The sequence below is a fragment of the Homarus americanus genome, unplaced genomic scaffold (genome assembly GCF_018991925.1).
Source record: "Homarus americanus isolate GMGI-L3 unplaced genomic scaffold, GMGI_Hamer_2.0 scaffold31813, whole genome shotgun sequence".
Taxonomy (NCBI): domain Eukaryota; kingdom Metazoa; phylum Arthropoda; class Malacostraca; order Decapoda; family Nephropidae; genus Homarus; species Homarus americanus.
This window is the reverse complement of record NW_024739043.1, coordinates 41,449-65,765: the sequence shown is the minus strand read 5'-3', so window position 1 is coordinate 65,765 and position 24,317 is coordinate 41,449. Positions and strand designations below refer to the sequence as shown.

General features: G+C 44.8%; 1 protein-coding gene across 1 annotated transcript in view; it reads left to right on the top strand.

Moving 5' to 3' along the window:
* LOC121874412 (lachesin-like) overlaps positions 1–21,526 on the top strand; it is a 79,322-nt gene extending 57,796 nt beyond the window's left edge. Inside the window, 6 exon segments of the mRNA XM_042378541.1 lie at positions 8,618–8,725; positions 8,788–8,841; positions 10,727–10,802; positions 10,804–10,862; positions 21,059–21,148; positions 21,435–21,526. Of these exon segments, the coding sequence (XP_042234475.1) occupies positions 8,618–8,725; positions 8,788–8,841; positions 10,727–10,802; positions 10,804–10,862; positions 21,059–21,148; positions 21,435–21,526 (479 nt within the window).
* Positions 21,527–24,317: the final 2,791 nt, after the last annotated feature.

Genomic DNA, 24,317 nt, shown 5'->3' with positions numbered 1-24,317 from the left:
TATTATTACAGTGTTATTTATTATTCTTATTATTAACATTATTAATTATTATTTTATGTGTATTTTTTTATTTTTTATTATAAATCTTATTTACTATGAATTATTATTATTATTATTATTATTATTATTATTATTATTATTATTATTATTATTATTGTTATATGCCATCCCCAGGCTCTGGCTCAGGGACGTGTGCACTGGCCGTGGGCTAATCCCGTAAAAAAACACAACAAACAAACACACACACACACACACACATATATATATATATATATATATATATATATATATATATATATATATATATATATATATATATATATATATATATATATATATATATATATATATATATATATATATATACAAATGAATCACTGTAGGTGCGCGTGATCTACAGTAGGTATATGCTATTAACCACAAGGAAAGAAGACTAGTCTGTACTCACCCCTGAAGATGTGAATTACGAAAGCGCTTAGAACTTCGTGTTTTCTTCTTCCTTGTGGTTATCCATATATATATATTATATATATATATATATATATATATATATATATATATATATATATATATATATATATATATATATATGTGTGTGTGTGTGTGTAACCGGTCGGAATTCTATTCTCACTTGACTTGGGGTTTATTAATTATTATTAGATGGTAATTGCAGTGGAAGCGCCTCTTGGAGAAAAACCCCGAACCAGCACAAAAACACTTAAATTTACTAACAAAAATTAATTCTCCGTGACCCGTGGAAGGATAGCGTCTGTGACTGGGTTGAATGAGACCCACTGTAAAATTTAGACACTTCTATTCCCTCCAACACTACAGACACAATCAAATAATGGTACACCAACATATGCGCACCTCTTAACCTGAACTTAAAACACTACTCTGGGGAATAAAAGTTATACATGATATAGAAATTATTAGAAACTTAGAAAATGCCTCATTAGACAACAATAAATTCAAAGTATTAAGGATATGTTGTATGCACACATGAACAGGCCTTAAGGGCTTTCAACAAAAATTATGTTACACCAACAGATGCACACCTCCTAACCTGGCTTAAGACACTACACTGGGGAACAAAGGTTATACATGATATTGAAATTATAAAGAAACATTAAATGCATTAAAGGAACTAAATCACAGTATCACTTACAACAGAAACATAAGAACATAAGAAAGTGGGATACTGCAGGAGGCCGACTGGCCCATACAGGGCAGATCCCTTTCACACCCATCCCAGCACTTCCATGTGCCTATCCAACTTCGTCTTGAAGCTCCCTAGCGTCCCCGATCCTACTATAGCACTCGGTAGTCTATTCCACATATCCACAACTCTATTTCCAAACCAGTGCTTGCCTATATCCTTTCTGAATCGGAATTTATCTAATTTAAAGCCATTTGTTCTAGTTATTTCGTTATTACCGAGCTCAGAACACTTTCCATTTTACCCTTGTTAATCCCAATTTCACCAATTTACAGGCCACCTCTATCATATCTCCCAACCTCTACGCCTCTAATGAATGTGTTTCCGCTTTTCAAGGCTTTCATATGCTCTAATATTATGGATCATTTTGTCATCTTCTTTGCACTCTCCAAAGAGTCTATGTCCATTCTATAATGAGATCACCAGAACTGAACCGCATAATCCATGTGTGGCCTCACTCAATGCCAGGTAAAGCTCAAGATAACGTCAGCAGTTCTGTTTACTCAATAGACCTATAGATATGGAACCCAAGAATCCTGTTTGCCTTGTTATGAACGCTAATACATTGTTTTCTAGGTTTCGTCGTTGCTAACAAATACCCCAGATCTTTTCACAAACCGAGCTTTTCATTTCCGTTACCTGTTAAGTACTTAACGTTTGTATTCGTCTTCCCTATCTGTAGTACCTTGCATTTATCAGTATTAAAATTCATTTGCCAGTCTACTGACCACTCATGTAAGGTATCTAGATCTCTTTGAAGGTGTTCAAAGTCACTGTCTGAATTTATCACTCTCCCCATTTTGGTATCATCTGCAAATTTACTAATCCTACTAGTTATGCCTCATCTGAAAAACAGTTCCCTCGTTATCTGACATCAATTAGTGACACAACATTTAAAAACAATACTATCAAAATTATGTAAGGAATATTAACTACACACAGCAAGACAATATCAGTTACTGAAAAATTATTGTCACTATATTAAGAAGTTACTGAGTCCATCAATACCCGTGAAAACATGCTCCTTAACCTCACACATAGATTCCGCACGCACCAGTAGTTTCCTATTTTAAGGCACAAACAAGCCCTTCTCAACTTTGGAAAATGTACCTCTAAGTACCCACTAGACTCCTGGTCTCAGTGTGTGACCATTCATTCACTCAGCTAGCCTCATTTTACACAGTACATCGATGAAACGGAAGGGAGTGAGCCAATACGACCTTGTACAGTTGAGAGAAGCTTTAGCTTCCCGTTAGTAAAAGGTTTTCACTAAACTGCTTGAAGATATGTGATATTGTGAGCCGAGGTAGAGGAGATCTGGCGACCGCAAATGATTATCAACCAAGGAGAGACGATGGTCCCACGTCGTTAGTTGTACACCCAGACAGCTGGTTTCACTCCAATTCTCACCATACTCCACTGCGGTGGCTCAACTCAGGTGAGTGGACGTGTACAGTTCGTAAACGTTTCATACCGTGTGGGCTCTACAGAATCCCTGCAATATACCTTCTGTTAGCTATTGTACTCACTCATTGTTTGTTCCTACGCCCCTATCTAAGCTCTGAGAGATTGAATAAAACTCACTTGTTAATACTGATGTTAAATAAACGAAGGAAACCAGTTCACATGGTCGTCTCTCCTGGATACAACGCAGGGGTGGTCCTTTCTGTTTGACCCCTTCTCACGACTGACCAAACCACGCGCTCTTACAAGGCGTCACGCGTTGAAGGAGTGCCTTATTTACCAGACGACTAACAGCTTAATTAGGACGTATGCAACATTTTAAGACTGGGAAACGATCTATAATCATTTTTAATTTAATAACTGATATTTAATTTCATAATTCGCCTCCAAACTAAGTCGCCAGAGTATACTGTACTTAACATTATATGGGTGCAGTTCAAGAAGCTCTCACTACTGTTTTGGGAGCGCTGTCCTCCCTCAGACGACCTTGAAAACTCAGTATCGCCAATATGGCATGGCGTCTCTAAATATTGCACTGAAATTTCTGAATATTATATATATATATATATATATATATATATATATATATATATATATATATATATATATATATATATATATATATATATATATATATATATATATATATATATATATATATATATATATATATATATATATATATATATATATATATATATATATATATATATATATATATATATATATATATATATATTAATGAGCATCTGGGCATTGATTTGACCTTAAAGTGGGAGACTCGATAAGCGTATCTGTCACCACCTTCACCTGAGTGTCGCTCGCCCTTGTAATTAAGGTGAGGAGGAAGTCGTTTATTCCACGTCATTGGAAATGTTTTGTCTATCACCTGAAGGTTTGTCCCAACTTATTTTACCTTAAGATTAACATCTCTAATGCTAACCTAACCTAACCTAACCTAACCTAACCTAACCTAACCTAACCTCTATCCTTAAGTTTTCAAGCTGGAAAATATTTAACAGCTATTTAAGGTCAAGGAAGTATTATGACGAGTGCTTAAAGAGGGAGTTGATTAAGGGACAGGTGACATGTAGTTGATCAGAGGACAGGTAGTTGATCAGGAGCAGGTGACAGGTAGCTGGTTATGAAGGACGGGTGACAGGTAGTTGATCAGGGATAGGTGACAGGTAGTTGATTATGAAGGACAGGTGACAGGTAGTTGATTATGAAGGACGGGTGACAGGTAGTTGATTATGAAGGACAGGTGACCGGTAGTTGATTATGAAGGACAGGTGACAGGTAGTTGATTATGAAGGACGGGTGACAGGTAGTTGATTATGAAGGACAGGTGACAGGTAGTTGATTATGAAGGACAGGTGACAGGTAGTTGATTATGAAGGACAGGTGACAGGTAGTTGATTATGAAGGACAGGTGACAGTAGAGTAGCTGCATATCAAAATAACTTACAATAATCAATACTTTTATTTACCTATGAATTAAATTGATCACGTGTAATGAAGGAAGCTTGATTAGTATTGTATGCTTCTGGTGTGAAAGAGTTAGGTTAGGTTCGGTTAGGTTAGGTTAAATGAATCAATGAAAGGATTTAACCTGTAATGTATATATTGTAACTTTAATGTTTTAATAATAAAAAAGGGACTTGAATTAATACTTATCACCTGTCAGTTAAAGTTATACAAATTTAACCTTACTCTTAGTACTAATTCATAAATGGAGTGGCGTTGATAATAATTCCGTGTTATATATGACAGATTTTGAGTATTTTTCTATTAATATCCGATGTCTTTAATTATTGATGTTGTTGGACAGATTACGGTGACGTTGAAGTTGGTTTCCTTGTTTCATTGTGTGTCTGAGCAGCATGAGTGATAATGCAGCAGGTTATTTTGGATGATAAGTTTGATGGAATTAAAGGAATTGAGTGTCATACCAGTGTCAAAGCTACCACGAGTTATGTGTGTGTGTGTGTGTGTGTCGGGTTTAAAGATCAGTGCCATACCAACATAAACACCTACATGAACCTATGAAATTAATCCTTTAGCCCAAACACACGCAACAGCTATCTTCTTTACACACAAACACACACTACAGCTATATAACAACCTATGCATTATGGGGGATTTCAACTTCAGAAATATTGACTGGGACAACATTGTAGGCGACTATGAATCTGAAGACTTCCTAGATGCAGTACAGGACAATTTTTTGAAACAACTAATTACAGAACCTACTAGAGGTGACAATATATTAGACCTAGTATTAACAAATAAAGAAAATATTATCAGAGATATCACAGTAGGGGAAGAACTAGGTAACAGTGATCACAGAGAAATCAGGTTCACCCGAAATTGGGAAACGAAAAACAATGACAATATGGTCAGAGTCCCAAACTTTCGGTTGGCGGATTATCAGGGGTTAAGAAGGTACCTAGGTGAGGTCACCTGGGAACAGTCACGTCAGTCCCCAGTAGGAAGTGGTGAGGTCATAGATGACACAACAATTGATCATGACTATAATGTATTCACCAGTATACTACATAAAGCACAAGAACAAAATATACCACACAGAAAAATTAGGTCAAGTATGAATGAGCCAAGGTGGATGACCAGAAAACTTAAACATGACATAGGAATAAAGAAAGGAATATATAAGAAATTAAAGGGAGGGGAGGAGCAGCTCAGAAACAGGTATAATGAACTATCTAGGAATGTTAAGGAAAATGTAAGGAAAGCAAAGAGACTATGAAATCAAAATAGCAAGAGAATCCAAGGCGAATCCCAAGGGATTTTTCCAGGTATATAGGACAAAGGTCAAGGACAAAGTTGGGCCTTTAAAGTCAGGGAGGGGAGAATTTATAAATGGCAGTGAAGACATGAGCAAAGCATTGAACAGCTGCTACTTATCAGTTTTCACAGAAGAAATTTGCGATGAAATTCCGGAGGTGGAACTGATATTTAAGGGAAAGGAAGAAGAGAAATTAAAGAAAATCACTATCAGAAAAGAGGATGTTCTTAAGAAGATAAATAAACTAAAGAACACAAAATCCCCAGGGCCGGATGAAATTTTTCCTCGAGTCTTAAAAGAGTGTAGGGAACAGATTAGCGGACCCCTCGTAAACTTATTTACAAAATCATTAGACACTGGAGTTGTGCCAGAGTTGAGGAAACAGGCGAATGTAGTACCCATATTTAAAAAGGGAGACAGAGCATCAGCGTCAAATTACCGGCCGATCAGTTTGACGTCAGTAGTGGGGAAATTTCTTGAATCAATTATAGCAGATAGCATCCGATCGCATCTAGAGAAAAGCAAATTAATCTACGAGTCTCAACATGGGTTTACAAAGGGAAAATCTTGTCTAACAAATCTGCTAACGTTTTTTAGGAAAGTCTTCGAGGTAGTAGATAATGACGAAAATTACGATGTTATTTACTTAGACTTTAGCAAAGCATTTGACAGAATACCGCATCAGAGGCTTCTGAGAAAAATTAAGGCTCATGGTATCGAGGGGAAAGTTTTAAATTGGATAAAATCATGGCTCACCGATAGAATGCAGAGGGTCAGCGTAGATGATGTTAAATCTGAGTGGGGCCGTGTAACCAGTGGGGTTCCCCAGGGGTCAGTACTAGGCCCACTCTTGTTCATAATCTATATAAACGATTTAGATACTGGGATCAGCAGTGACATAAGCAAGTTTGCGGATGACACCAAAATAGGGCGGCAAATTAATTCAGGGCAGGATACAAATGCATTACAGGAGGATCTAAATAAACTGCAGGGGTGGTCTGAAAAATGGCAAATGAAATTCAACATCAGCAAGTGCAGCGTACTTAATATTGGAAGAACAAATACTTATAATATGGCATACAGCCTTAACAACATCAACCTAGAAGTCGACTTGTGAAAGAGACCTAGAAATTTACTTATAAGCCCGGACCTACGGCCTAGAAAACAGTGCTTTAATGTTTGAAATAAGGCAAGCAAGAGTATTGGGTTTTTATATCTAGAAGTGTAAGTAACAAGAGTGCAGAGGTCTTATTGCAACTATATCTTGCGCTAGTTAGGCCACTTTTTACTAAATTATGCGGTTCAGTTCTGGTGCCCTATTATAGAATGGATATAAATTCACTAGAGTCGGTGCAGCGAAGAATGACAAAAAATAGTTCGGGACTTAGAAACCTTCCATATCAGGATAGGTTAAAGAAACTTAACACATACCCTAGAAAGACGAAGAGTGCGAGGGGAGATATGATAGAAGTATTTAAGTGGGTGAAAGGAATCAATAAAGGGGATATAGATAACGTTCTTATAATATCGAGCAGGATGGGACTCGGAGCAACGGATTCAAGTTGGATAGGTTTAGAGTTTAGGAGGAGATGGGAAGAAACTGGTTCTGGAAATAGGAGGGTGGACAGGTGGAACAAGCTTAGCAACTTTGTAGTAAGTGCGGGAACTCTGGAAAGTTTCAAAGGAGGCTAGATAGATTCATGTGGATGATAGAGAGTGGTAGTAACTCTCGACAGGAGCTGCCATGCACAGGCCAACCGGCCCTGTGCAGACTCCTTATGTTCTTATGTTCTTATAGTATTTACACACAAACACACGCAATAGCTATCTTTTTTACAAGCAAACACACGCAAGAGCTGCCTTATTTACACACAAACACACGCAACAGCTACCTTCTTTACACACAAACACACACTACAGCTATCTTCTTTACACACAAACAAACACTACAGCTATATTCTTTACACACAAACACACGCAACAGCTATCTTTTTTACAAGCAAACACACGCAAGAGCCCTTTATTTACACACAAACACACGCAACAGCTACCTTCTTTACACACACACACTACAGCTATCTTCTTTACACACACACACACACACACACACACACCACAGCTACCTTATTTACACACAAACACACGCAAGAGCTGCCTTATTTACACAAACTACACGAACACACAAATGTTATAACTCACAGTATCGACCAAACTTTGAAGCTCTCACTAGACTATTGGGCTTATATTGTGTAGAAGTGATGTTGATCTAAGATAGTCGATACACCTAATTTATCTGTGAAGGTTATTATTATTATTATTATTATTATTATTATTATTATTATTATTATTATTACTGTCTGTCAGTCTGCTGTCAGCTGTCGTTCTGTGCCTGCTGCTGTCGTGCTGCTGCTTGTCAGTTGTGCTGTCAGCTGCTGCCTGCTGTCTGCTGTCTGTCAGTTTCTGGTCTGCTGTGCCTGCGTCACTTGCTGCTGCCTGCTGTCAGCTGGCTGCCTGTTCTGCCTGCTGCCTGTTCTGTGCTTGCTGCTGTCTGCTGCTGCCGTTGTCGTTGTTGTTGCTGCTGCTGGCTGTCGTTTGCTGCTGCTTGCTGTTGCCGTTGCTGCTTGCTGTTGCTGCTGTTTGCTGCTGCTGCTGTTGTTGCTGCTGTTGCTGCTGTTGTTGTTGTTGTTGTTGTTGTTGTTGTTGTTGCTTGCTGTTGTTGTTGTTGTTGTTGCTGTTGTGTTGTTGCTGTTGTTGTTGTTGTTGTTGTTGTGTTGTGTATTGCTGTGTTGTGTTGTTGTGTTGTTGGTTGTTTTGTTGTTGTTGTTGTTGTGTTGTTTGTTTGTGTTGTTTGTTTGACATTTACTAAAGATCTCTTTCATGCTGATCCTCTCCTGAATATTTATATACATCAGTAAACGCATGTTACCGGTATTATTATTGTTATTATGCATATTATTAATGTTAGTGGTATTACTGAAGCTTCTACTATGAATAAACACATTTTTTATTTTAATTTATTACACAAATGTTTCACCAAAAAATCTAATTTACAGAAGACTTATTTTATTTATTTTTTTTTAATATAATTTGTGTGACTAAACTTGTATTCTCGTAAATTATCTCACCAGGAGGGAGCGGCAGTGGCCCTTCAGAAACCCATGGCAGACGAAGAGGAGGAGGAGGAGGAGGAGGAGGAGGAGGATGGACGAGGCATGGGTGGTGGGTCAGCGAGGGAGGTACTCTGGGAGACGCTACTACTGAAGAAGGTATCGCGTCTCCAGATGGGTTTCACCATGGCCTTCCAACGGCATCCCGCCATCCATCAGCAAGAGGGCCCACCTTAGTGTCCAGTGTGAGCGGTTCAGATATACCGATACAGGGATTAGTTTATGTGTGTGACAGAGATGATGTACTGTAGAGAAGCACTACAGTTAGAGACGGACGGACGGACAGAGAGAGAGAGAGAGAGAGAGTATGTGTGTGTGTGGGAGAGAGAGAGAGTATGTGTGTGTGAGAGAGAGAGAGAGAGTGTGTGTGAGAGAGAGAGAGAGGTGTGTGTGTGTGTGTGAGAGAGAGAGAGAGAGAGAGAGGAGAGAGAGAGAGAGAGAGAGAGAGAGAGAGAGAGAGAGCATCAGGGTCAACAGCCCCTATGTACATTTATTATCCACTGCTGTTCAGTGGCTATCCTCCACCCTCTTACTCTCCTCCCCACCCTGTCACTCTCCTCCCCACCTCTCACTCTCCTTCCACCTCTTACCTCTCCCACCCCTGTCACTCTCCTCCCCACCTTCTCACCTCCTCCCCACCTCTCACTCTCCTCCCCCACCCTGTCATCTCCTCCCTCCCCACCCTCCTCACTCTCCCTCCCCACCCTCTTACTCTCCTCCCCACCCTTCACTCTCCTCCCACCTCCTCACTCTCCTCCCAACCTCTCACTCTCCTCCCACCTCTCACTCTCCTCCCCCACCCTCTCACTCCTCCCCCACCCTCTCACCTCCTCCCACCCTCCCACCTCCTCCCCAATCTCTCACCTCCCTCCCCACCCTCTCACCTCCTCCCCCACCCCTCACTCTCCCTCCCCACCCTCACCCTCCCCCTCCCACCCCTCTCACTCTCCTCCCCACCTCCCCACCTCCTCCCACCCTCCCCACTCTCCCCACCCTCTCACCTCCCTCCCTCACCCTCCCACCTCTCCTCCCACCTCCTCACTCTCCTCCCCACCCTCCTCACCTCCCTCCCCACCCTCTCACTCTCCTCCTCCCCACCCTCTCCTCACCTCCTCCCCCACCCTCTCACTCTCCCTCCCCACCCTCTCTCCTCACCTCCTCCCCCACTCTCTCACCTCCTCCCCACCCCCCACCTCCTCCCCTACCCTCACCCCCACCCCCTCCCCACTCTCCCCCTCCCCCACCTGTCACTCTCCCTCCCCACCTCTGTCACTCTCCTCCCCACCCTCTGTCACCTCCCTCCCCCACCCTGTCACCTCCTCCCCACCTCCTCACTCTCCTCCCCACCCTCTCACCTCCTCCCCCACCTGTCACCTCCTCCCCACCCTCCCACCTCCTCCCCCATCTCCTCACCCTCCTCCCCAACCCCTCCTCACCTCCTCCCCACCTCCCTCACTCTCCTCCCCACCTCCTCACCCCCTCCCCACCCTCCTCACCTCCCTCCCCCACTCCCTCCACTCTCCCTCCCCACCCTCCCACTCTCCCTCCTCCCCCCTCTCACTCTCCCTCCCTAACCTCTCACCTCCTCCCCACCCCTCTCACCTCCCTCCCCACCTCCCACTCTCCTCCCCTCCCCCCACCCTCTCACTCTCCCTCCCCACCTCCCCACTCTCCCTCCCCACCCTCTCACTCCTCCCCACCCTCTCACTCTCCCCACCTCCCACTCCTCCCAACCTCTCCTCACCTCCATCTGTATGCCCCATTCTTTCATTAAGTTCCTCCCCACAATCCCTGCACTTCAACACAATCCCCAAACTCTCCTTTCCTTAGACCATACTCTCACCCCTGTTCTCCTTTAGGTCACCCCTGACCCTCCCTTTACCCCTCTAATATCCCTTCGCCCTTTCCTTTATAATGTCTCGCCCATATCCTTTCGTCTCTCGTTCTTTCTCCTTATATAATCTCGTTCATATCCGTTTCACTATCTCTCGTGTCATGTCCACCTAACATTTCTCCTCTTAGTTATTCCCCTTTTCATTGTCACCCCTTCCCTCTTTTCTTCTTGGGCAGTCCCGCCGATGACCTGGGTGCCACAGCAGCTGGAGGGTGCCTACGTGGGCCAGGACCTGACCATTGAGTGCCACACGAGCTTTACCCAAGAGTATCAACTATTGGACCAACGCTAACGGTGACATGATAGTGCCAGGTGAGTATGTCTCTCTCTCTCTTCTCTCTCAGATGTCAACGTATATATCTATCTTCCTCTATCTTTCTGTATATTTATTAATTTTAATTATTTATTTATCTTTCCATTTACATATCTACCTCTTTTTGCTTTTGTCTGGTTGTGGCTGTTTGTCACACACACACACACACACACACACACACACACACACACACACACACACACACACACACACACACACACACACACACACACACATACACACACATACACACACACACACTACTACTTTGTCACTCGAAATCGAGTATGACAATCATCCAAATATGATACAATGATATGAGTTATTAGGGATGTCACCTAGGTAGAGTGAGTTTTGAGGTGACAAAAACGGCTGATACGGGACCCGCAGCATCGTTCACATTCGTTGCAAATGTGGAGGGCTCCATCTACTGTGGAGGGGTGGTAACGTCTTTCCAACGTTGGCTCTTGTGTGCCTCGGTTTGCATCTGCTAACTCGAAAGTATTGATACCTCCTCGTGTGGTGCTCTCCGCGTTACTATGTGGAGTAATCGACTCCCAGGTGAGGGGCCTGACTTTGCACCTTTTCAGGTTTGTCTTAAGACTATCCTTATACCTTTTCAGTTGCCCGCCAGCGTTACATTTACTATTCGTTAGGTGACTGTAAAGTAGCTGCTTTGGCAGTCTACTTTAGTCTATGCGGGCAACATGGTCAGTCCAACGTAGTTGTTCATGGAAAATGGTAGCCTCGATGCTCCTACAGTTGGTGTCAGCAAGAATACTGGCATTTGTTTTCTTATCTTCCCAGAGAACTCGGAGGATGGAACGTACACTATGTTGGTGAAAGTTTTCAAGTGCCTTGAGGTGCCTCCTTTGTGTGACCCATGTCTCGCTGCCATATAGCAGGGTGGGAGGACCACTGGTCGGTATACGTGTAACTTTGTAGATAATTTCAGCTCCCTACAGCTGAAGACACGGTTTCGGATTCTGCCAAAGGCTTGAGATGCACATCTGATCCGATGCTGAATCTCTTCATCGATGTCCGCGGTGGTGGACAGGTGGGAGCCGAAATATCGAAAGTGGGCAACATTAGAGAGGGTAGTACCGTTGAGATGGATGGATGGTGGAGATGTGTCTTGAACCAGGGGCAGGATGTAAGAGAATATGAGTCTTACGTACATTCCGCTCAAGGCCGAAGTGTGCATACGCATCTGCGTTGGTGTTCAGGATCTCCTGTGGGTCGCGTTCAGTGTGAGCAACGAAGGTGAAGTCGTCTCCATACTGAAGTTCAGTAATGGAAGCGGCCGACAACTTTGTTCTTGCCTGGAGTCGTCTTATGTTGAAAAGACCTCCCTTCACTCGGTACTCGATGTCCACCCCGCCGGCTAAATTGGTACTAGCATGAGTAAGGAAGGCAGCCAAGGAAATGGAAAAGAGAGCTGGATCCAGTACACACCCTTGAATGGCCCATGAAGTATTTGGTGGAGTTGAAAAATTCGTGCATCTTGTGCTGATCTGCAAATTTTTGTGTTCATGTTTTATTTTTAAACCAGTCGTTCTTTAGATTGCGAAGTTCTGTGGGCCATCCTTTTCTTGCAGAAGGTATAAAGTTTGGTTCGAGACTGAGGGTTGTTCTGCCAGTCACTTAAAGCAGCACGTTTATCATCGATGAGTATATTGATTACCGGGTCATTTTCATCAAACCAGTCCTGGTGTATTCTCTCGATCTGGCCGAGGGTCTCTGTAGGTTTTTGCCATGATAGTGTTGAGAATATCCCATTCGGCACTGGGATTTGGGTTGTTCTTTGTCGGGTTGTTTATCAGCCCCTGTACGACCTGTTCTCTGAAGGCATGTGCTATCATTGGATCCTCCAGATCATTAGTGTTAAAACCTCTTCTGGAGGATTGCTGCCTTCACCGTTTTAGGCAGCCCACACACACACACACACACACACACACACACACACACACTTTTGTAGGTGGCTAGATATAGAGGTGTGAAGGTGAAGCGATTGTCTCTCATGATCATTACAGCAAGGTCAAGGTGCAACTCAATGTCCTCAGGTTTAGTCGTCTTAAAGATTCAGGTGGCGTTTGCTGATCACCTGAAGATTACGTACCCTGGCTTATTTCACCTGTTGATTAACCTTTCTAACCTAACCTGACCTAACCCAACCTGACCTAACCTAACCTAACCTAACCTAACCTAACCTAACCTAACCTAGCCTAATCAAACCTAATCCAACATAAATCAATCTAAAATAACCTCACATTATCTAACCCAATTTTTTTTAACCTAACTTAACCGAACAGCTTAACCTAATCTAGCCTACAGCTTTAACTTACCTAACCTAACCTAACCTAACCTAGCCGAACATAACCTAACCTAACATGCCCTTGTGTGTCTACTATCCACTCACAACCCGCCCTTGTGTGTCTACTATCCACTCACAACCCTCCCTGTGTCTCTACTATCCACCACCTCCCTTGTGTCTCTACTATCCACTCACAACCCCGCCCTTGTGTGTCTACTATCCACTCACAACCCTCCCTTGTGTCTCTGCTATCCACTCCCCCCTTGTTCTACTATCCACTACAACCCGCCCTTGTGTCTCTACTATCCACTCACAACCCCTCCTTGTGTCTCTGCTATCCACTCACAACCCGCTCCTTGTGTCTCTACTATCCACTCCACAGCCCTGCCCCTTGTGTGTCTACTATCCACTAACCCCGCCCTTTGTGTCTCTACTATCCACCACTAACCTGCCTTGTGTGTCTACTATCCACTCACAACCCGCCCTTGTGTCTCTACTATCCACTCACAACCCCTGCCCTTGTGTGTCTACTATCCACTCACAACCTCCCCTTGTGTCTCTGCTATCCACTCACAACCCGCCCTTGTGTGTCTACTATCCACTCCACAACCCGCCCTTGTGTCTCTACTATCCACTCACAACCCGCCCTTGTGTCTCTACTATCCACTCATAACCTCCCTGTGTCTCTACTATCCACTCACAACCCCGCCTTTGTGTCTCTACTATCCACTCTACAACCCCGCCCTTGTGTGTCACTATCCACTCCACAACCCCCCTCCCTTGTGTCTCTGCTATCCACCACAACCCGCCTTGTGTCTCACTATCCACCACACCCCGCCCCTTGTGTGTCTACTATCCACCACAACCGGCCCTTGTGTCTCTACTATCCACTCACAACCCGGCCCCTGGTCTCTACTATCCACTCACAACCCCTCCTTGTGTCTCTACTATCCACTCCAACCCGCCTTGTGTCTCTACTATCCACTCACAACCCTCCCCTGTGTCTCTACTATCCACTCACACACCCCTCCCTTGTGTCTCTACTATCCACTCACAACCCTCCCTTGTGTCTCTACTATCCACTCACAACCCTCCCTTGTGTCTCTACTATCCACCACAACCCCCTCCTTGTGTCTCTGCTATCCACCACAACCCCTCCCTTGTGTCTCTGCTATCCACCATAACCTCGCCCCCTTGTGTCTCTACTATCCACCACAACCCTCCCTTGTGTCTCTACTATCCACTCACAACCCCTCCCTTGTGTCTCTACTATCCACTCACAACCTCCTTGTGTCTCTACTATCCACTCACACCCTCCCTTGTGTCTCTACTATCCACTAACAACCCTCCTCTGGTCTCTACTATCCACTCATTAACCCCTCCCTTGTGTCTCTACTATCCACTCACAACCCGCCCCCTTGTGTCTCTACTATCCACTCCACACCCTGCCCTTGTGTCTCTACTATCCACTCACACCCCTTCCTTGTGTCTCTACATCCACCACAACCCCTCCCTTGTGTCTCTACTATCCACTCACAACCCTTCCTTGTGTCTCTACTATCCACCACAACCCCTTCCTTGTGTCTCTACTATCCCTCACAACCCTCCCTTGGTCTCTACTATCCACTAACAGCCCTCCTGTGTCTCTACTATCCCTCCACCTCCTTGTGTCTCTACTATCCACCACAACCCTCCCTTGTGTCTCTACTATCCACTAACAACCCTCCTTGTGTCTCTACTATCCACTACACCCTCCCTTGTGCTTCCTACTATCCACTCACAACCCCTCCTTGTGTCTCTACTATCCACTCCACCCCTCCCTTGTGTCTCTACTATCCACCTCACAGCCCCCTCCTTGTGTCTCCACTATCCACTCCAACCCTCCCTGTGTCTCTCATCCACTCACAACCCCTCCCTTGTGTCTCTACTATCCACTCCAGCCCGCCCTTGTGTTCTACTATCCCTCACCCCCCTTGTGTCTCTACTATCCACCCAACCCCTCCCTTGTGTCTCTTACTATCCACCACACCCTCCCTTGTGTCTCTACTATCCCTCAAACCCCTCCTTGTGTCTCTACTATCCACTCTCCCTTCCTTGGTCTCTACTATCCACTCACCACCCTCCCCTTGTGTCTCTACTATCCACTCCACAACCCCTTCCCTTGTGTCTCTACTCATCCACCACAACCCCCCCTTGTGTCTCTACTATCCACACAACCCCTTCCTTGTGTCTCTACTATCCACTCTTAACCCGCCCTTGTGTCTCTACTATCCACTCCAGCCCCCCCTTGTGTCTCTCCTCCCTCCCCTTTCCCTTGGTCTCTACTATCCACTCACCACCCCTCCCTTGTGTCTCTACTATCCACTCACAACCTCCCTTGTGTCTCTACTATCCACTACACCCCTTGTGTCTCTCTCACCCCTCCCTTGTGTCTCTACTATCCACTCACAACCCCTTCCTTGTGTCTCACCTTAGTACATTTATCAGGTGTGGTTGCAGTGTTGACGTTATCTCCTCCCTGCCTTATTTAAGCCTTCCTCCTTAACTTATCTGTCCTGCAAACTCTCGCAGATAAAAAGCTGACACCACACACACACACACACACACACACACACACACACACACACACACAGGTCAACTGTTGTTGGCCCATACCAACCCTCCCTGAACCTCCTCCCCACCTGAATATCAACAAGTTCTCGCCAGAAGTTACAATTTCATTTTAGGAAAGGAACGAACCAGTGTTAAACAGAGGTGAACAGTGGTGAACAGTGCTTGTCAGTGAGAACAACTCAACAGTAACAGTCACCTGTTAACCTTCACACAGTGAGGTCCCAGGTACCCAGTGATAACGGCCCGTGAGACCCAACAACAACCAGCGATGTGTTAATCCGTCTACGATAGGAAGGCCTGGGCACACCTCACTCATATAACACCAGTAATTCAATTTCAATTTCAATTGTTTATTCCTTGATAGAGAAGCGGGATCCTAGTGCTGTCACTAGGTACCCTTGTACAATGACACCAGAATCATCTGGCAAGTGGAAAAGTATATACAGTATAAATATTATAAAGGCTTACTAAAGCCTAAGGAAGGATGTTCCTTTAACACATAATCAATATTATTTACAAATCTGGCCAGTATTGGGAGGATCATCGTGTCTCCGTCAGGGGTTTATAACACCATCTGTGAGGGAATTACTACACCACGTCAAGTCCTCATAACACCATCTGTGAGGAATTACTACATACGTGATGCCCTCATAACACCATCTGTGAGGGAGTTACTACACCACGTCAAGTCCTCATAACACCATCTGTGAGGAATTACTACATCACGTGAGGCCCTCATAACACCATCTGTGAGGGAGTTCTACACCGTCGTCCTCATACCATCTGTGAAGGAATTACTACACCACGATGCCTCATAACACCATCTGTGAGGAATTCGTACACTACGTGATGCCCCATAACACCATCTGTGAGGGAGTTACTACACCACGTGAGGCCCTCATAACATCATCTATGAGGAATTACTACACCACGTCAGTCCCCATAACACCATCTGTGAGGAGTTACTACACCACGTGAGGCCCCTCATAACACCATCTGTGAGGAATTACTACACCACGTGAGGCCCCTATAACACCATCTATGAGGGAATTACTACACCACGATGCCCTCATAACACCATCTGTGAGGAATTACTACACCACGAGGTCCCTCCTAACACCATCTGGAGGGAGTTACTACACTACGTGTTTGCTGTTCAACACCTACATTAATCTGTATGTTCATCATGTTCCTTTACCTTTCTCTAATGAAGGCTTTTGTTAAACCACCAATGTATGTATGTCATTTATGTCCAATGTATATTTTCAGCCTTTCGGCTGCAGAACTTTTTCAATAAACCGTTAATTATCATTATTATTATTATTATTAAGAGTATCAACATTGCTATTTCAGTATTCTTGTTTCAATATTACTTAAAACTGTTACATTAGTTTTACCAAATTTAATAAATCTTCAGAAAATGTAATTATTATTCATTACATTTTTTTCAGTTCACTACAATAACTACAACTTCTTCATAAACGAATGAATATTAAAGTGTACATTTCAGAAACAAACACTAGACCACTATATCATCAAGGTCATTTACTCTATTTCCTTATCACTTAACTGAAGTATTTCCATAAGGTATACACTAATTAATACACACAAGATACTTAAGTTTATTACAAGTTGTGTGTGATCATATTAACGCCCATAACCTCACCTTCACCTGACAGTAACTCACCTTCACCTGACAGTAACTCGCCTTCACCCGACAGTAACTCACCTTCACCTGACAGTAACTCACCTTCACCTGACAGTAACTCATCTTCACCTGACAGTAACTCACCTTCACCTGACAGTAACTCACCTTCACCTGACAGTAACTCACCTTCACCTGACAGTAACTCACCCTCACCTGACAGTAACTCACCTTCACCTGACAGTAACTCACCCTTCACCCGACAGCAACTCACTTTCACCTGACAGTAACTCACCTTCACCTGACAGTAACTCACCTTCACCTGACAGTAACTCACCTTCACCTGACAGTAACTCACCTTCACCTGACAGAACTCACCTTCACCTGACAGTAACTCACCTTCACCTGACAGTAACTCACCTTCACCTGACAGTAACTCACCTTCACCTGACAGTAACTCACCTTCACCTGACAGTAACTCACCTTCACCTGACAGTAACTCACCTTCACCTGAGTAACTCACCTTCACCTGACAGTAACTCACCTTCACCTGACAGTAACTCACCTTCACCTGACAGTAACTCACCTTCACCTGACAGTAACTCACCTTCACCTGACAGTAACTCACCTTCACCTGACAGTAACTCACCTTCACCTGACAGTAACTCACCTTCACCTGACAGTAACTCACCTTCACCTGACAGTAACTCACCTTCACCCATTAACTCACCTTCTGACAGTAACTCACCTTCACCTGACAGTAACTCACCTTCACCCGACAGTAACTCACCTTCACCTGACAGTAACTCCCTTCACCTGACAGTAACTCACCTTCACCTGATAACTCACCTTCACCTGACAGTAACTCACCTTCACCTGACAGTAACTCACCTTCACCTGACAGTAACTCACCTTCACCGACAGTAACTCACCTTCACGACGTAACTACTTCACCCACAGTAACTCACCTTCACCTGACAGTAACTCACCTTCACCTGACAGTAACTCACCTTCACCTGACAGTAACTCACCTTCACCTGACAGTAACTCACCTTCACCTGACAGTAACTCACCTTCACCTGACAGTAACTCACCTTCACCTGACAGTAACTCACCTTCACCGACAGTAACTCACCTTCACCTGACAGTAACTCACCTTCACCTGACAGTAACTCACCTTCACCTGACAGTAACTCACCCTTCACCCGAAGTAACTCACCTTCACCTGACAGTAACTCACCTTCACCTGACAGTAACTCACCTTCACCTGACAGTAACTCACCTTCACACCAGTAACTCACCTTCACCTGACAGTAACTCACCTTCACCTGACAGTAACTCACCTTCACCTGACAGTAACTCACCTTCACCTGCAGTAACTCACCTTCACCCGACAGTAACTCACCTTCACCTGACAACTCACCTTCACCGACAGTAACTCACCTTCACCCGACAGTAACTCATCTTCACCTAACAGTAACTCACCTTCACCTGACAGTAACTCACCTTCACCTGACAGTAACTCACCTACCGACAGTAACTCACCTTCACCTGACAGTAACTCACCTTCACCCGACAGTACTCACCTTCACCTGACAGTAACTCACCTTCACCTGACAGTAACTCACCTTCACCTGACAGTAACTCACCTTCCTGACAGTAACTCACCTTCACCTAAGTAACTCACCTTCACCCAGTAACTCATCTTCACCTGACAGTAACTCACCTTCACCTGACATAACTCACCTTCACCTGACAGTAACTCACCTTCACCTGACAGTAACTCACCTTCACCCGACAGTAACTCATCTTCACCTGACAGTAACTCACCTTCACCTGGCAGTAACTCACCTTCACCTGACAGTAACTCACCTTCACCTGACAGTAACTCACCTTCACCTGACAGTAACTCACCTTCACCTGACAGTACTCACCTTCACCTGACAGTACTCACCTTCACCTGACAGTAACTCACCTTCACCTGACAGTAACTCATCTTCACCTGACAGTAACTCACCTTCACCTGACAGTAACTCACCTTCACCTGACAGTAACTCACCTTCACCCGACAGTAACTCACCTTCACCCGACAATACTCACCTTCACCTGACAGTAACTCACCTTCACTGACAGTAACTCACCTTCACCTGACAGTAACTCACCTTGACGTCTCACCTTCTGACAGTAACTCACCTTCACCTGACAGTAACTCACCTTCACCTGACAGTAACTCACCTTCACCGACAGTAACTCACCTTCACCTGACAGTAACTCACCTTCACCCGACAGTAACTCACCTTCACCTGACAGTAACTCACCTTCATGACAGTAACTCACCTTCACCTGACAGTAACTCACCTTCACCCACAGTAACTCACCTTCACTTGACAGTAACTCACCTTCACCTGACAGTAACTCACCTTCACCTGACAGGAGCCGGTGCAGCCCATCCTCGCAGGCTCCACAGCTAGGCTCAGAATACGGCGGCTGGAGGTGAGCGACTCGGCTCCTATCACTGTGTGGCCAAGAACAGCCAGGAGACCGACGGTACAATCAGGATCTACTGTGTGTGTGTGTGTGTGTGTGTGTGTGTGTGTGTGTGTGTGTGTGTGTGTGTGTGTGTGTGTGTGTGTGTGAAGTGTAATATATTTTTACTCATTTAATCTGAATAAAATATGATGTCGAGTAAATGAGTTTAGAAAGTCGCCTGGCCGGGCTGTGAGCAGGTGTATGGTCTTTGATGACGAACCCTGGGTGATTACCTGAAATTGAATATAAAGGAGCAGCGTCTTCTACCTCTTTTTTGCTTTTTCGCCTCCCTACTTCCTGCCTCTCTCCTCTCCTTCCTCCCTCCTTCTCCTCCTCCATCTCACTTCTCCCTGCCCTTCCCACCTCCTTGCTGCTTCTTTCTCCTACCCCCTCTCCTTGCCTCTTTTTTATGCCTCCCTTTCCTAGCTCTCTTAGTTCCCTCTTCCCCTCCTCCTTTCTTTCCCTTCCTCCTCCTTCCCTCCTTCTCCTTACCTCTCCTTCTTCCCAAACTCATCTCCCCTTTCCCTCCTTCCTTCCTCTCCCTTCCCCCCTCTCTTTCTCTCTTTCCCTCCCTCCTCTTGCCTCTCCTTCATTCCTCCTTCTCCCTGCTCTTCTTACCTTTCTCTCCTTCTCCCTCCTTTCTTCTTTCCCTCCTCCTTCTCCTCCTTTCTTACTGCCTCTCCCTCCTTCCTTCCTCTTCTCCTTCCTTCCTCCTTCCTTCCCCCCTTTCTTGCCTCTCATTGTCCATCCTCTCTCTTTTTGCCTCTCCTTCTCCCCCTGCCCCACCTTCCTCCCTGCTCCTTCCTCCACTTCCTGCTCCTCTCTCTCTCGGTTCCTCTCTCTGCCTTTCACCTCTTCTCCTTGCCCATCTCTGTGCCTCCCCATCCCGTCCGACCACCCACCTCACCACCTCACTACCCATCATCCACCTCACCACCCACCATCCACCTCACTACCCATCATCCACCTCACCACCCATCATCCACCTCACCACCCACCATCCACCTCACCACCCACCATCCACCTCTCACCCACCTCACCCATCAAAATATACTCGCAGGCGTGAGATTATGCCGACCATCCTGCCGCCACAGAGTCCCAGCCGCCCAGGACTACGGTGGAGGTTGAATCGGGGGTGGAGGAGAAGAACACTCGGGGGCATCAGGTGGTCTCCGGCTCAACAGGTAAGTTGTCGCCTCCTTCACCCTTCTGAGAGGACTGAGGTTTCCTTATATTGGATCAACTAGAAAGTAAATTTTTGTGTCAAATCTTTTTAGAGACAAGTTGTAGAATGATTGATATTTATTGAAATTTGTGTCCGGAAATATCAAATTTTAAACAAACAAATCTCAACGTAACATAACTTTGTTTAAGTTAACTTAAGCTTAACCTAACTTAACTTAGCCTAACATCAACCTACTCTAACTTTGCTTAACCTAACCTAACCCATCACTTTGACCCACCCTACAGATCGCAAGAAGTACCAGAATTTCCTTCACCCTAAAGGCATTAATGATATCTCAGACCAACACCACCTCGGCAAGTCCTACGAGCAAAGGTAATGTCTACATGTCCAATCTCCTCTCTCTCTCTCTCTCTCTCTCTCTCTCTCTCTCCTCTCTCTCTCTCTCTCTCTCTCTCTCTCTCTCTCTAACCATTGTCTTCAAGGTAATTTTCTTTATCTTCCCAACAATCAACATTACATTCTAAATCACCCATATAGGTACAGTCCCCTCCACTAGTGCGTTTACAGGGGCTCGTCTAATCAACATTGCACAAATCATTACATTGAGATATTTGTTTTACTATTATTTTACTTTGATTCCATATTGCAGTTCCTTCTGTTGAATGTAAGCAAACGCAGGGCTGCCACACTGCACAAATCCTGAAGCCCTATAAATGCACAAGTGAAGGGTACCGTACAGTCTCACCCAAAAGTTGGGTGACAGCAGTTAGCACTCTGTCAAGGTCGGCATAAAAGGCCTCCTTGATGTCATCCTCTGCATTCAGTGTTGGGGCTAATGAAGAAGTTTTGACATGAGTGATTTAGTGGGACTCAGGTGTCCCAACAGACATATCAGTTATCTTATGTTGGATGCATTGGCGGATGGCAAAGCCAACTAGATAAATGCGGTTTATATCTGCAGCAGGCTTACCCTTCCCAAAGATGGTATAGCCAGACCCTCGTTCTGTGAGTCGACCCTCGGCTGGGAACCGGGACTCACTAATGGCTGCGATGTCGATGTAATCCCTAACCAGCTCTTTTGTCACAAGGGCAGTTCTTCTTTCAGGATTCTTATTTGTGTCAGTATCTGTAATTATGATTGTGTTTTCGACTGCATAAGGATGACTTACTGGGTGTGGTTACCGAGTCAGGTTAGTTCTTTTGGCAGGCTATGTTTAGGGTGCCTTTTCTAGCCCCCTTCCCATGTGGGGTGAGCAGAGTGGGTTCTCGAGAAGTCTGCTCAGTCGCATAGACAAGACCGGATTGCACTCCTGCCTAGATCCTAGTGCATAAACGATCATCTTATCCATGCCGCCCATGTGCAGAGCTGTGACTAGAGACTCCCGGCAGTCATCTCTGCCTGTCTCCGTTGCCATTCGTCCGTCGCCTTAGGATTTTTGGGGGTATAGGAGTTTGATGGTGATCAGAAGTATGATGAGCTGGATGATGGCTGCGCGTGAGTTGATTTATGTGGTGAGGCAGGAGCGCAGGCTGCCCCTTGGCTCTCCCTTCCGATCCAGTGGTGCAAGTGTTGCCGACTGGGGAGGTGCAATGGACTGCCGATAGCGTAGTTTGTTGGGTTTCGCCTTAGTAGCCTGTCCATCATGCATTGCCTTCGTCTGCCGGTGTAGTCGTTGGGTTCCCATGTTGGTCAGGTCTTCCACCTTTACCGCCGTTGGGGTCTTGTTGGAGCTCTGTAAGCATGTCTGCCTGATGCGGGGCTCCACCGCAGATTTTTCGTTCGGGGTTTACTCCCGTAGCCCTTACCTGCCATGGTTAATCCGCAAGGCAACGGTTGGTAAGCGCCAGGACGTGTCCACATGCCAGTGGGCCCATGCGCTGTCCCTCTGGGGCCCACTGCTGCTCTGAGATCCCCTGCTGGTCTAGCCTGAGCCCACGAGACACCCAGTTACCGTGTGTTGCCACGAGGAGGCACAGCAGGAGTCTTGATGGTGAAGAGGCTGTGTACTGGCAGGGGAAGAGTTATGCAAGTTCTTCCCTGTTCACCACAAGGGCTAGCCAGCGGCGGCAGCTGAAATCGAGAGGGAGCAAGCATTGCTTGCACTTTGACACTAACAGAATGCTGCCACAGTAGACGCATTACACCACCGTGTGTGACCCGGGCAAATACCTTAACCACTTATAACATTCCACTTAACCACTTACTTGAAACACACTTCACTTAACCACTTATAACAGACTCCAATTTCCACTAAACATCCACTTACCACTTACAACACGATCCACTTAACCACTTACTTACATTACTCTCCACTTAACCACTTACAGCACACTCTACTTAACCACGTGGAACACACTTCACTTAACCACTTAACTCAACCTTCTCTACCTCAGACCGACAGTCTAAAAGTAATATAACTCTCTCTCTTTTACGCACTCTTTTATGCTAGAGTGATTCTGGTTCTTCCTCTGGTCAGAACAGTTATAAAGAGAGGTTGTACCGTGTAAGTAGTGACACTGAGAGCAATATTTACACTTACACAGGTAATATGATACTCTATGTAACCTAACCTAACCTAACCTAACCTAACCTTTCACCTAGAACTAATCTGGTGTTAAGATATCATAGCAGAAGCGAAAATGTCTTATCGTCTTTTCCTCATCAATTTCTTGAGACACAATGAATAAGAATGACGAAGAGAAAATATGTTATTCAACGGAGAATTCTATTATTCACTGTGTCTTAAAGGAAGAATCTTCGTGGGTGATGTATCTTGGAGGCTACCTTGTTTACTTAATGTATAACACTTTGTTTATAAGTCTATTTATACGCTCAGGTTAGTGTAATACAAGGAGTGTTTATTTGAGGGAATCTCGTGACGCATAGAGTTATATGATGAGACTGGGTTACTGTGCGTGTGTCTCTCTCTCACTCTCTCACTCTCTCTCGCCTTTTCTTTTTGTTTCTGTCAGCGTGTTTTTTTCTGTCTGTTTATCTGTCTGTCTGTCTGTCACTCTGTGTGTGTGTGTGTGTGTGTGTGTGTGTGTGTGTGTGACATAAACACTCTCTCGTTAAGCAGCAAAACCTGTAATTCCTTCCACATTGACCCATGTCCCCACCCTCACCTCTTGTCACACCTTGATACACTTCGTCTGTTCTCAAGGTA